Source organism: Strongylocentrotus purpuratus, unplaced genomic scaffold (genome assembly GCF_000002235.5).
Source record: "Strongylocentrotus purpuratus isolate Spur 01 unplaced genomic scaffold, Spur_5.0 spur5_scaffold_7, whole genome shotgun sequence".
Classification (NCBI taxonomy): domain Eukaryota; kingdom Metazoa; phylum Echinodermata; class Echinoidea; order Camarodonta; family Strongylocentrotidae; genus Strongylocentrotus; species Strongylocentrotus purpuratus.
The window spans coordinates 19,823,253-19,839,408 of NW_022145613.1; the positions used below are offsets into that span (position 1 = coordinate 19,823,253).

The 16,156-nt window shown below is 34.7% G+C and overlaps 1 protein-coding gene across 1 annotated transcript in view; it reads left to right on the forward strand.

Moving 5' to 3' along the window:
- Positions 1 to 16,156, forward strand: part of LOC579692 (1-phosphatidylinositol 3-phosphate 5-kinase) — a 54,164-nt gene that overhangs the window by 13,426 nt on the left and 24,582 nt on the right. The window contains exons 11-12 of the mRNA XM_030974463.1: positions 908 to 1,060; positions 3,238 to 3,342. Of these exons, the coding sequence (XP_030830323.1) occupies positions 908 to 1,060; positions 3,238 to 3,342 (258 nt within the window). The remainder of the gene's footprint in view (positions 1 to 907; positions 1,061 to 3,237; positions 3,343 to 16,156) is intronic.

Here is a 16,156-nt window from a genome sequence, read left to right on the forward strand (position 1 = left end):
TGAATGGTTGGTAGGAATCATCCTTAGGCAAGGGAGATTTAAAGTTGTTCAAATGGGGGTATGTACCCCCAAGGTGGCTAGGGAGCAGCCTTCAATATCTATCATCCAAACAGCAATGCGAGCACAGCAAACTTAATAATGTGTGCATACGCGACCCTGAAAACTGTCGAAAAATGGTTTTAAAAACTGTTCCTTTCGGAACAAGGATATCTCTTTGAAATGCCTGGTGACCCTCTTTTTTGTTTTGTTTACCTCGTCATATCTGAACGAGTCTTTACGGTAATAGAAACAAAATTCCCTTCTTAATTGTCAGTTAGTATGATCTTATGAAGCATTGCATTAAAAGGACTTGGTAACATTGTTCAGATTAGAGAAAATGGTGCTAAGGTAGTGACTTTGTGGATGTACAATCAAAGATAATCTGAAAGTTTGAGTGAAAACGGGTCATTATGAAAATTGGGAAAAGCTGATTTGATCGATTCCCTAATTCTCCCAACTATATTATAACAATTAAATTACATTTTAGGTGAATTTAAATCGTCACAAATCAATGTATTGGCTCTTCATACTATTCCAGACTTTTAATTGTTAAAAGATTTTTAAAAGCCTGTCTTATGTCTTATTTTCATGGAAACACGGTTGGGAAAATTCAAAAGTGGTTCAGAGAAGTTACTGTTAGAGGGTGTTGCACAGTGACGCCTTCAAAGAAAACCATAAATATCTTTGTGGTTTGAGAATTTTTTCAGGATTTTGTGCATGTTAGAGGGTTAGTACAGTAGAAAGAATATAATAAGTAACATTTCATACAAAATTTACGCAGTCTTTTCATCAACCTTCAAAAATGTTAATGAGTCACTTTAACATGTCATTCATAGTGATGCTTTCATGCCTCCATTTCTAACCTCAGACCGCAAATCAATGAATGAAGCAGTCATCATCAGCCTTCCAGATTCCTCGTCTTCGATGGACCAACCAACGGAGGAGCAAGATGGAGAGGTTTCCTCTCGTCAAAAATACAATTCCTCCCCTATACCCACCTTCAAATTGGAGTTAGATACAGGTCCTTATAAATCAAGTCTTGTTTCTGTGTGCAGCATGTTTGTGATTTAAATAACTTTCTTCTTGCTGGGCACTTCCAATAATAGGATTCAATAAACATGATCGCAAGGTTCTACTGCACATGGTTGCATGACAATTGCACTGATGTCAATTTGCTACTTTACTTGATTTTCTACCTCCTTGTACAACCGTAGACCAAACGCTTACCCACCCTAACCCTAATCCTAATCCAGGCCCTGACCCTAACCTTCTAATTTTGATGAAGGCAAATGCTGCCAGAGCAAATGTCAAATTACACCCCCCCCCCCCCCCCCCCCCCCCCCCCACTCCGAGAACGGACGGACCCCATGCGTGTTACCAAAATGTCCTTTTCGTAACAAAAGAAATAGGTCGACCCGTATTGACTTTACACACCGGACTTTTGCTGAAAAAGGGGGGGTCGCTTGGAACACGCATATGCATACCCTAAATAACACTGAATGGGGGCGGGGGGGGGGGGGGGTGGGATTACACCTTTCACAAACTGTCTATAGAAACCACCTATTAAAGGGAAACACGAAAAGTGGTCTTTGTAGACAGCTAGGTTCCTTTAGTACATGTTTCAATGAGAAACCATTTTCAAGGGAAACAAAACATGTGGTCTTTGTAGACAGGTGGTCACTAAGGCAGGTTTGACTGTATTAGTTAGTATTTAGCATCATACTGCTGCAACCTGCTGAAACATATTCCATGGCCCTGTTTACATATGGTTTCATTTTCACTGTGATTTGCATTTGGCTGTAACCTTTTGTAAATCCAGGAAATGTGGTCGTCTAATGATCTGTGAAGCATGTTTACGTGCATCATGAGCATGTTTTCTGAATATCTCTATTGTCTTGTCTTATTTCATCTGGTGGTATGCCTGTACACAGATTAATCTCAATTGGGAACACATCTCCTTGACTCGGTGTTATGTAGTTTGGCAGTTTGCTGTGATTTTGTGCACCACGCATGATTGCTGTTATTTCTTTCTTTCTTCCTTTGCCTTGTTGGTGCTTGCAGTGATGCTATTCTGTTCATTTTCCTGTGCACACTATACTAACTCCTCCCTTATAAGATAATTTCTTTGCTGTGGGCATCTTTTCCACCCCCATTTTTTCCTTCCTTTAGATTTAGAAAGTGTTTCTTCACAATTGACAATTATAGGAATGTCTTCTGTCTTTCTACCATCTCTCTCCATACGTCCTGTATCTGGGTGTGACTTCCTACTTATTTAATTAGACTCTTAGTTATACATTTTATGAGATGGCTAATTGTTGTACATGTTTTTAGAAGTGATTGAATAGCATTAGAATTAGACATAGCTGCCTTTTGTTGTGACATACCATAATGCTAATTTTGTGCATGCATCTTTGTGTTTGTCTACCGTAATCTGTGTTTAAAAGGGTTGGTTATTATCCTGTTTTTATATCCTGATATTGCACATTGGTATATTTTTTAAATTGAAGGTAAGAGTGATTGCATTTGTTATTGGCTAAATAAATGAACAGTCTGGAAACATTTGCATTTAGAAATAAAATTAGGGGCAATTTTTTTTGTGAGAAAAAAAAATTGCTATGATTTGTTGATTATATAGTAGAATACAAATGATGTATTGTGACATTTTACAAAATCATGGTTATTTAAATTTGACTAAATCTTCATTAAAATTACAAGAAATTAAAACAATGACCTGTATGAGGCTACACAAACATGTGGCATCAAAATTTGGTTCAAACTTAACTATTTGCTATATTTATTATGGATAGGTCAGAAAATACAACAGTCTCCTTGTCATATGATATTGTTATCATGATATTCATCCACATGGTAGCAAATAAAATGAATATGCGCACAAATTAATTTTCAATGACTTAATGTTGTCTTGTACATATTACATTATGTATTATGAAACATGAATTATTGTAATGCAAATATAACTCTGTAGTTCTCTTATTTGCATATAGGGTTTGCTTATCTACAAAAATACATCAAGATTATATATGATGTGGGGACTTGTTTTCAATGTGTATCTACATGCATGTATGAATGAGCAACATTGTCTTGTCAAATAAATAGATTTCCAGCCTTCAAGTGAGATTATAAGGAGTTATTCAGACAACTATCTTTGACTAATATACTAGTTTTATATCTTTGCAGGTACTCATGATGCTGGTCAGAAGGAAGGTTCAGCCGGTGGACCGTGGGAGGTGATCAATCACGAGATCATCTCAGTTCCAAACACCATAGATTGCACCCTGACAGGTAAGCACTGCTAACAGATTATCGTTATAAATGTTCACTATTATTATTATTATCATGATCATCATGTGTGCCTAGCTGGCAGAAGGGTGCGAGTGAATACTTAGATTAGGTGATCTCATATTTCAAACACTCATAACTTTCTTATTGTTGGTCCGATTTATTATTAAAAAATATGGAAAAAATTGCCATTCTGTTTCTCTTTTTATTTCTGCTTTCATACAAATTAATTCAATGGTTGGATTTCCCTTTAACCCTATTTAGCCCGGGCTATTTTGAAACTGCATAGCCCGGGGGGGGGGGGGGGGGGGGGGGCTTCTAAGGCCCCCCCCCCCCTATGATCTCGGCCGTGAAACGCCCGATCGCCGCGAAAATTTGCATACATGTCAAGTGAAGTGTATAGAATACTATGGTAATTTCAATTTTTTGAAAAATTCACTCATTTGCATATTTATGGTAATTTATGCAAATAAGGTCATTAAATTCACATTTTTGCCCATAAATCAGACATTATTCATATTTAAGCATTCTTTCTCACTACATATATTTGTTAGACCATTTGAAATAATAATAAATCACAAAAATTTGAAAAACCAGGGTTATTCCTTATGTTATCTATTGTTTTGATAATTTCTTATGTATTTCTTTGTTTTTTTAACTTATTTATTTCATTGTTTTTGTTGTTTTATTTCATTTCCAACTATAATTCAACTATTTGACCCCAAAATAAACACCTAAAATCTAAACAAGACCAAATAACCGATGTTTTACCTCTTTATTTGAAAAATGAGATTTCCATATGTTTTGTACACAAATCACAAAAATGAGCGATTTTCGGGCTGACATGCGAAGACAAAAGGACACGTGCCTTTGTAATGGTAGGTCCGATTTTCGAAAAATTGCGCAAGACTCGAAAGAAAAAAGTCACAAAATTTCAGTGCAAGATTTTCTTGCGTTAAAAAATTATCGCAAAAAATGTCGAGGGGGGGGGCTTCTCAAGCCCCCCCCCCCTCCTGGCTAAATAGGGTTAACACTGATATCATTACTTCAATAATCAAAGATTAGAAGTTTGCAAATATGACAATATTTTTGTGTTCACTTATGCACTTCTGCTAGGTGACCAGATAGATGTTTGTCTTTTGATACAGTGTAGCAGTGCATTATTTAGGGTTTCGTTCATGAATGACACTATACGTGTATGTATTATTATCAATTGGTTCTGTTGGTTCTTATGATGATTATGATGATAATAATAATGATGAAGATGATAATAGTGATGATGAAGATGATGATGATGATGGTGATGAAAATGATGATGATGATGATGATGATGATGATGATGATGAAGATAATAATAGTGATGATGATGAAAATGATAATAATGGGTATGATAATAGTGATGATGAAAATGATGAGGATGATAATAGTGATGAAGGTATGTTTTCTTACTGAATTGCTAAGAAAGGAAGCAAATGTATATGATTGTAGGTAAGCAACTACAGGGACTGAAAATTTAAAGTTCTATCCACAGGACTTAAGGCCAATTCAGATACCCAGTCGCAACCCCCGCAAAAAAAAAATCACATTTTCTTTTGTTGTGTTAATTTTGAGGAGGTAAAATAGAGCCACCATGACACAAATCATATTTTGTGCTGCCTGGCATCAAAATTATTTCAACATGTCAAATTAATATAAATTTAGTATAAAATATGATGTCACACATACAGCCTGCGCAGCATTTGGAAAAATTCTTTAGTATCAATGGCGAGGTTCCCCAGCACCCTTTTTATGCCTCCGCCCACAGAGGTAAACTTCTAAAATTCCAGCTATTAGCCTAGTATCGCAAAATATCTAGAACCACTAGAGATAATGAGGTTCAAACTGGGTGATAATATGTATTACTGAAAGAGGACGATCTGATCCGATTTTGGAAAAATAGGTCAAAGGTCACAGGATAATGTCTGAAATTACAGGTTTTAGCCTTGCTATTGCAATATCTCAAAAACCACTTGAGATATGGGGTTCGAACTTGGTGATAGTATGTATCATTATTGGAAGAAAATGTGATTAGATTTTGAATTAAGTGGATCAAAGGTCATAGATGTCATTGGCTGAAAATACAGGTATCAGCTTTTTTATTGCAATATCTCAAGAACAACTAGAGGTATGAGCTTCAAATGTTGTGAAGTTTATATTGGAAGATGACTTACCGTTAATTAGACTTTAGGATACAGTAAGTAGAACAAAGTTAAAAGGTCATAGAGGTCAACTTTTTAAATTAGAGATATTACCCAAGTTGTTATCACAATATGAATCAAAAGATTCTTGAGGTACAATGCATGTTAAACAGTTGGTTGAACAGTACTGGGTTATTCTGACCTTAAACATTTCTCAAGTGTCCGGTTCATTAAGATTTTTTAGCTTTCAAAGTTTTGAGAATAAAGATCTAAATCTGAATGCCATCATTTCCTGTTTTCCATCTACACCTCTCTGTAAAGAATTCAATAAACAAATGATGAATGTTTATATAGAGGGTACAAAGATTGTTTGCTTAAGATTTTCCGGTTAGACTCTCTCATCACTTCCTTCTTAGAAATTTGGCATATTTATTTGCTAGAAATATCATGAATTTGTCACTTTTCTTTAAAGTGTGAAATCTGATTTTTGTTTTTTGTTGTTGTTGTTGTTGATCTAATTTGGATTTTTGTCATTCTTTCTCAACTTAATCTGCATGAATAGTTTGGTCAGTTAGTTATGTACTGTATTGAATAATTCCGATGCTCGCTTAGTTGATTTATATTTTTTGTTATACAACTAATGATATCTTGCCGGAAGAAACCCAATACTGACTTGTCAGGGAAGAATCACATGTCTCATCCTCTATTCAGTATTGATCTGCCAAACGCATCTCATTTCATTTTCTAGTCAGCAATGTTAACAATTTATGTGCTTCATGTCTATCATGTTTCGTTTTCATGTACACTTTCAGTCAAAAAGTATTTCTTAGATCCACAAAGATAGTGTCTGTTTTGACATACATGTCTTTGCATTCCTAAATGTATGATCTTACCTCAGCAATTAGACGGGTATAAAGTAACATGTTTAAGAAACATAAGATTCATATGGTGTAGAGTACAAAGTATGAAATCAATCTTTATTTGAAGGTTGCAAATTTGCTGTTCAATTTTCATGAAGATTTTCAATGAAATAAATTCTGTAAATGGATGTGGCAACAATCTAACAATATTTGCCTTCACTCTGCTGCTGATAATTGATCTATTTTGTTGTAACGCCCATCCATCTTGATGTTTAATTGAGGATCATATGAAGGCAATGCAAAAGGGTAAAGCATCGTGTAACCGAGCCCCTTGAAAGCAAATTCCCATTTAATTGGATGCCTTCATTATCGAAGTTAATATATAACCAGGTTAAAGAGATGACTGCAATCATCAGATCTATCTCAGACTCTAATAATTACCAGTCATTAAAGAGAACCAATCACATAAATGTATTTTGCTTTTTTTATTCTTGGGGTTCCTGTGCCGGTTTTCTCTATTGAAAATATCAGTTTCAAATATCAGATTTCAATAATTGAAAGAGATATTAACACTTTAAATACAGAAACTTCACTTAACATATGGGTCAAAAATTGGTGTGCCAATTAGTGAATACTCTTGTCGAATATGAATATTGACATATGGGTTATTTCTCAGTGATTTTCATTTTCAAATAATTGTATTTGTATGGCTCTACAAATAACTTATAACATCAATTATACCAGTAGTTTTAGAAGAATTCCATATCCTTGTCAACACCTTTAAATATGTTTTATCTAAATGTATTGATGTAAAGGAAAGACAATGTGATACAGAACCACTTCAACAGAAATTTACTAGAGACACACAGAGTAAACGGAAAATAAATTATTGCTTGTTTGGTGACCAAATGACCCTCTCTAATCAGTTTGCTTCCATATCAGTCCTTCTCTCTTTCTCTATCTCTTTCTTGCTCTCTCTCCCCCTCCCCTTTTGTGATTTTACATTAAAAAAAAACGTAAGATAACATTTTATCAGAAATTAGATCAACATGTTTAATTTGCTTAGACTTAGTGATGTAAAGTCATCAACTGGAGACAATGTTATAGTTTTTAAATGTTGCCAAACATAGTAAAGTTCAAAAGTCCAAAGTTTTTTTAAAGGTTTTTTGCACCCATGCAGCACAATAAGTATAAAAATTCACAAAATATGGGTTTTCACTACTTTTCCACTCGCCTGGAATTTTGATTACTATAAACACTGACAATCACCTAAAAAGCTGATTGTTTTATTCTTATACTTGTAGAATAAAATTGCTTTAATAATCTTAAGATAGTTTTCTCCTCAGTTTGAATTTGCATTAGTTTCTAAGTTCATTTGAGTTGTTTCTCACAAATGAAATTTGAAAGTTAAAATTGTAGAAACAGATTAACCTATTGAGACATTAAGATTTATTTAAAAGGTTGTTCCTTCATACTATTTTGGCCCTAAAGTACTTTTTTCATATGGATGTCCCAAGGCATAAACAAATATATAATTCCATGGTTTAGAAAGATAGATAACATTCTTTAGTATATTATCAGTGATAAACATTTTGTAGTGATACATACATGTAAGTACAGAAACAATATATTCAAGCATCTGAACCAGTGACCTGAAAGGCATGGTTGTCATGTGATGAACTGGCTGTGTCTGTATGCTGTTGGAGCAACAATACACCAATGTTGATGTTACTCTGTTCATTTTCTTGAGCTGCAGGGACAGAGTTACTTACTGAAGTGCTCGGTGGTCTAACCTTGTACCACATACCAGAGAAGATGTCCATATAGGTCTTTCTGAATTTGCGATTGAGAAGGGCGTAGATATAGGGATTAACGCAAGAGTTTGTTACCAGCAAAAGAACAGAAACTCTATGGGCGGCACGGGATATTTGATTGTTATAGTTGAAGAAGTGAATAACAGCAAAAGGTACCCAGCATATGATGTAAGCTAGGAGTGTCACAATGAGGACTTTCGAAAGGCCTATTTCACGCTTCCAGAAGTCAAAGTTCTCCTCGATGCGACTCATGTTTCGCTGGAACGCAGTGCGTTGGTGGATGCGCTTACGGCTGGACATGATTTTGTAGCACGTTAGGAAATAGAAACACGGGATGAGGATTAAGGTGCTGATGATGGCATGACAGACGAGGACAGTCGTATAGATCCAGGAGTACTCACTCTGAGGATCAATACTGCAGAGACCAAACGATGGGTTGTAGATGATCTCCCCCAAACCATACTCCGGCATGATCACAATCACTATGGTGGAACACCAAATGAAAGTGATGTTTATGAAGACGGCATTCCAGGAGCAGAAGCGTTGATAAACTTCCCGTGACTTTGTGATGAGTAGGTATCGGGCACCAGCTATGTGGGCCAGGGTCTGGACAGACTGTCCAAGGCATATAATAGAGATGTACGCTGTTGCATGGCACAAGCCATCACTGAAGATCCACTCATTGTACTTCAAGGATACCATCAGGACTGGTATAGACATGATATTGGTCAGCAAATCAACGAAACTTAGATTGATGAGAAACATATTAGCAGGTGTCCTCAAATTCTTTTGAGCGATGGATGCAGCAAGGACCATGATGTTACCAAAGGTTCCTGCAAAACACATCACTCCAAGGTATACCAATTGAAGAGTTAAGAGGACCTCATTGGGTTGTGGTGGTGATGGCGTAGTCATGGGAAGGCCAGACGTGGGCCTTGTTTCAATAGTCATCCCTTGCATTGCTACAGAAGTGGAAGGCATCGTGTCCTGAAAAGGGTCTCCAAAGTAGCCAACTAATCCACATTGGAAAATCTCTTTGATATACACAGAGAATAGCGTTTGCATGTGCTGCTTTCCCAAAATCATCAGAGCAATTCATTCAAGCGCATTTTTCCAATCAAGTCATTTATCCATTAGGAGCATAAAATTAAAATTCTCACTAGCAAAGAATGTTCTTCCATGATGTCACCAACGTGGTTCAGACATAATCTGAAAGGAGGAGATTATTTTCATCATTTCCTCATGAGTTTACGACAGGTAATGCAGTCTTCGAAAAAAAAGCCTTTCCTCACTGGGTCGTAAACTTTCTCCTTCTTGTGTATATGTTAATCATGAAAACATCTCACTTTATGGGATACTGATACATAAATGTCATCATTTACAGGAGGTAGAGACTCTAATAATTGCCTTTTCTGCTTCCTAATCAGCTCTCTCTGATGATTAATTGTGGCAATTTGCTTCATTTTTATTAGGAAATGAAAGCGAATGTTTATTGCGCTGCAAGTTATTTTTACGGTATGCAAAAAGCTCATTCATTGTGTAGAGCAAATAAATCTGGCAGCAGTTGTCATCTTTATTTGCCGACTTTATGGTCATTAATGCACGACGACCTTCTGTTAATATTTGAAATTATCGTGAGCTTTTCTGAATCCACTGAAGATTCCACCCTACCATCATACACTATGTTGTTTTGAACTTGATAAAACAACACAGACACACTCTTTGCAACTCCTTTCATTCATTTTATATCAGCTATTCAAACTTCCTTGTTTTTCACCTAGACGACTAGATGTTCATCATCCGGTTTACTGTTCAATAAAACTTGATCAGATTCAAAGTTTTGAAGCTTTGTGTGATGTGCAAAAAGCATTAAAATCCAATGAGACCTTCATCTGGTGAGCTTCATAAAAGACCGTTTTCATCCAACGTTTCATTATCAACTGCTTGTGAATAGTGCGGGTCCATGTTCCCTCTTTAATACTCCATGTGTTCAATTCAGTAGTGCTCCTCAGCCAGTTGCCTATTCATAGCTTATCAATCAAGCGATTTGTTATTCATCTATGTTAACATCTTATTCAGATGAAGTCTTAATCTTCTCCAGCGGTAAATGAAACATCAAGTTTTGAATAGAAGCAAAGGGCAATGATTCCCATCCAATATATATGCAATTGATGTTGGATCTTGTGGGAGTAGCACAAAGCAAGACTGAAGGGTTGAATGATTAGCCAGGAGTGACTGGTCATTCTCCGCACTCAAGAGGACCAGCGAATCATACATGTACACAGTTTGTTTCTTAATTTCCTCCTCTTCTATATCTTGAGTGTTCTTTGATTAGAGAAGCTGTGTTTGTCCAGCTCTTGTCCTGTCAACATGATGTCACTTTAATTGGTTCTTTTCTAACACGTTAGATTGCCCAGCAACAGGAGATCACAGTCATAAGAAACAATGTTAATAGTATTTTTGTTTGGTTTTCTTGACTGAATAATCTGGTGATTTGAATTCGTACTTTTTATTTACCTAATAATCAGCTGGAATGTCAATTGATTGAATTTCCTGGTATACATGTACTGGATTGGTTAATTCTGTCAAGGGTTTTTGAATCCTTAGCTTGGCTGTATAGACAAACATATACTACAGACTTTGCTTTTAATCAAATGGGGAAATTAATATGAATATGTAGTCTGAGAGGACATCTGCCTTGAAAAGACCAATTTATCTTTAGCATGTCCTGTGTGGGTGGAAGATAGATTGGCTAGTTGTCACTATGAGAATAATTAAGCCATTTGACTAATCATTTTGCCAATAATGATTTAAGACATTGATAAATGAGGAGTTGATTAGACAGAGTTATTACCCGGTAGTAGTAATAAATGATTGATGCATGATCAATATCAGGAAGTAGTTTATTATCCTACACCCCTCACTCGATGGTGCGCTATGAATATCAAAAGAAAAGAAAACAAAATAAAAACAAATAAAAACACTATGCCCAGTACAGAATGCTGGCTATATTAATGCTCACACTTAGTTCTTTTCTTTTCTTGAACCACCAACAGAAACTTTTTCATTTGAAAAGGTTTCTTAAAATGTAAATGATTTAACTATAAAAGACAAGATTTGAATTAGTATTAGAGATAACAAACTGAGAGAGAGAGAGAGAGAGAGAGAGAGAGAGAAAAGAGAAAGAGAGCATGCATGGCGTTCATATTTCTGAGTTCAATTTTAAATATATCCACAGTTATATAAACAGAGATATGAAACATGTTTGCCATAAAAAAAAAAAGTAAGCAATGATAATGATATAAAATAGAAATTAAACTCGAGCAGTTTCATTGCCTTATTATATATCCAAAGAAATTGTGTTCTTAATCATTTTCAAATTAATATGAAGGAACGGATTAAACATGATCACAAGCCTTGAAGAAGTGAACCCAAATGAAATTTCAGTACACTATTTTGATGCCTATAGAAATCGATTTCTGATAGATATGTCACTGAAATGTTTGATATTTCTTTAGATGAAATGCGTGCGTGTATGTGGGTGGGTGTAATAATTTAATTTACTTGTAAGTTAAGCAAGAAGATGTATGTAATTACAGTAGAAAATGAATGTGGAATTCTTAATTGTGGATATTTTACACATACATGTATGTGATTGTCAAAAAAATATGCTTAAACTTTTTTTAAAGATTCTGTTTTCGAGAAAATTCCTTGTCTTTGTTTTGAAGATTTTAATCATCGTGCAGACGTGTAATGGTGTTAATAGACAAACATTAGGAATGCATAGTGTGTGGTGTTTTTACAATGGTTATGCAGGTGAACACCTATAAATGACAATTCATTTAACAGAGATAACGACTTGGCATGGTTTATGATGCTTCTCTGTCAATATTGGTCCCATATATAGCATTCCTTGTTGCTAGGAATTGGATTGGATTCCAGACAAGGGTGGAATGAATTGTTTGTTTTGCCTTCATGCAGTTCTTGTTTAAGACCGCAAATGCCTTCAAAGTGCATGGTTATTGCTCTTTTTCTAATTTATGACATTTCTAGTGCCCTTTTAGAATTTAATATCACTATAAAGGTAATTTTAGACCCCAAAATGTGTTAATTTAGATTGAATACTATCATAGGATCAAAATATGGTGACCGTTAATGAATTAATAACAACAATGCACAGGCCGGCTTGTTGTGCATATTATAACCAACAGAAAAAAAGCCAACAAAAAACCAATATTGGCATTGGCTGGAATAAAACGTATAAGGCGCTATCTCCTTTTTCAACAGCTGGTTCAAAATTACTGGAATATGTATTATATTAGAAATGGTTATATATTTATGGATATTTCAGCCGTCTCTGAACCAATTTTGATCAAACAAAGATGATTTTGTCATTTGAATTATATATTCTTTCAAATTTGACACTCAGTTTTTCATTATCTCTCAAAAAAAGATATTTTGTGTAGCGCCCTCTGTTGCACTGAGGTTTGCCCAGAGTGTGTTAGATTTCTATGTACAAAAATGATTGTGTCAGAATAATTAAAAGAATCACAAGAAAAATATTTACCCATTATTGCATCATTGAAAAAAATATTTTATGATCTCACCCTTCCTTCCCATATACCTTGAAAATAAAGTGTGGTCAATCTTAGGTGCATTTTGAAAGCTTAGAATCTGTAAACAAAATAAGATTAAAATAATGGAGTATTGTAGTTTGTTCAAGAACAAAAGTAATAAAGTTAATTTTCATGTAATAGAGGTGAGGAAATATTGTAACTTAAAAGGTGCATGCTTTAATAAAGGATAATATCAGTCAGAAGGTTGGGATAGTTGGTCTTATCTGGGATTAGTCGAAAATTTGGAATAACTTGTTCTGCACTAAAACAAACAATTTTGCACGAGAAAATGTTTCACACCATGGTTCAGGAAACCTATAGTCTTGTATTTAAGTAGAAGTTTTTTAAATCAATAGTTTGATATCCCCACCATGCATGAAATATATTAGACAATGATCAGTTGGTTATTATTCTTTTTGAACAATCTAATTAAATAGGAAAAAGATCTTCTAGGCAAGAGAGAGAAAGTGCTTTTTGTCCTATAATATCTTTCAAGTTAATTTGAAGGAGAGTGATCATATTGTTTTAGTCTTAGACTCTTGATATTAACAGAGAGAGAAAATAATCATCAATTTTCTGGTCTTGGTATTACTGTATCATTCCAAAAATGTGTGTAATATTAATAATGTGATACTAAAAATAAATCAATGATTATAAGATGCTTCATCTACATCTACATACAGATGGATAAATATGCAAATTTGATGCTCAAGATGTTTTGAGAGAAAAATGAATTGATTATGGTCAAGAGGATAGTTAATTGGGTTATATTCCACCTTTAAATTGTAATTTTGTACCAATAACCAAAAATACTTGTTTCTGTATGTTAGGATTTTTATGTGGTTCTACTCTTTAAAAAAAAGTCACTTCTGAAAAAAAGACTTTGCAAGTTTAAATACACTCTAAATTAACAGGAAAGTGACTTATGAGTAGACTACTTGACGCACCTGTATGCACTTGCATAAAACGAACCAGCACAGAACACAAAGTCAACATGGGTTTCGTGTTTCATGTCATGCTCTATTTTCTTCATATTTCTTATCCATTGTCGATAGAATATAGGGTGATTTTTTAGGTTGATGTCATACATTCTGTTTGTACACAAATAATTTAAGTAGGGTGATTGGTAAACCTTTTAATTCGATATTTTCACCTTCTGTTCACACCTTTTTTTTCAATGGATCACAAAACAAAAAAGGAAAACGCAATTAAAAAAACCGCCTGTTTAATAAAGTGAATTCTCAATTACTCCATTCCATTAAGTAAGAATTAGGTCTTGCACTAAAGCCTCTTTGTGTTTCAAGGTGTGTGGATATATATTTAGAGTGCTCTATAATCTAGCATTGTGACTCGTGTTTAGTAGAGAGAGAGACTGGCTCTTTTCATACTATATGAACTGGTTTGATAGATCAGTAAAACAAATATAGCGTGTGAACACAGTAGAAGCAGTCTATTATTACTCACAGCAGCTCGACAGTTCTTTTAAGGTACAGCTTAAGTTTTTGTAGTTGTGACGAAAGGTCAGTTGTAGTCCAGGAAGAAAAAATTCTGAAAGAAACTTAAAGACATTTGGAGATAATTCTTTTTTAGTAAATAATCCCTGCTTAATGATAATTATATATACATACATTTTATATATACTTTGCCAACATGTATGAATAAAGAAAAATCAACACAGTTTTGAAAAGGATAAACCGTACATTTTCTGCTTGAAAGACATATTTTGGAAATACATGTATATTCGTGCCAGACCAATTCTGTGGTGAATGTGAATTGGTCTAAAATTAATAGGAGCTGACATCATCATTGACATGAACTACCACTTGTAAATGCATCTACTTGTGTCACAATGTAGTAAAAAAAAAAAACAGTTTCCCTGAGACAGGAGAAAACACATCTACCGTATTCATCAGGAAAAAACTTGAGGCGAAGGAAGAGAATGGTGTTGGAGTTTTCCATCTCATTCAACTTCTCATGCCTCATTTCTAAGTCTATTCATCAATTATTTCTTTGCTTGTTGAAGGGCAGCGTGGTTTTCATTTTCTCATCAACCTGCTGTTGGCTTGAGATCAGAGTGGAGTTTTAATTGGAAATTTTACAAACGTCATAAACAATACTTTCCCCTTTTTGGATGATATCCGTATATCTCTTGCTCACTACCATCAGTGTTTATTAGATTATGATGGAATATGATTGCTTGACATTTTTATTTCTTGCATCTGGGATGGACTATCATATTTTTATCTGCTGATATGTTGGACCGATAGAAACCTTGGAATTTTGACAATCTAATAAATTATACTTTACTATTATTGATAACCTTGTACTCACGTCACCAAGTGTTTATTAAATCATGATTTAAAATGACTAATGTAAAGATTTCAACAACGCATTGTATCAACTTTCTTTCGCTTTCATGTTTGAGGAGAGAAAAGCAATCCAACTGAGAGGTGATTTTAGAAGATTAGATACATGATGCATGGATAAATTTTCATTAAACACTTCACTCAATGAGAACCTCCAGGGAATCTACTGCTTACTTCTGTGAGATCTTTTTTATTGCTTGCATACATAATGGCTTGCTATAACTTTCTTGCTGAATGAAGATGTGGATGGAAATTCATCATTTTCTGAAAGACTTCTATAAGATTAGCTGTGTTTGTTCTGTTTTTGAAGGAGATTCAAATTGCACCATTGGGATTTGGATTCTGGCAGCAGTTGGCTGAAAATATTTGTTATGATTCATTGAGCAAGTCACAACGTCCTGATAGTAGATGTTAACTTGGACATAAATATTTTACCATTCTTTGTATAACAAGTGATGCAGCAAACTAAGCTGGCCTTCCAGTTTAATGACCTGTTGATGAATGTTTCTGGAAGCTTTGACCTGCATCACATCAAATCCAGTGAATTTCTACGACATTTCAAACTGCTGCAGACTTGTGAATTGTTACATTTCTTCGTTTCTTCTTCCTAAAGGAAAGGTCTTATTGCTCCTGCACCAACAATTGTATCAGAGAACCGTACCATTAATGGATGCAAGATGCTGAAGACATTCTCTTCAAACAATTACCTAACAATATGATCAAGGAATATGCAGATGCCTATTTGACATAGCAAATAACTTTCACACCTCTGAAATGCAGTAGAGACATGTATATAGAAGTAAAACATTAACGTGAACTGCAGCTTTATTCCTTTAAGGAATTGGAAAGTGTTCCAAGCCAACAATTGGCTCGAACAACTGTTTCTTGGAGCTCTTTGTTTGTGGAAGGACAAGCTTATTGGATGCTGAATGGAGATAAGAACGGAAGTTTAATATTTATCATCGGAGCAAGTTCTGACGAAAT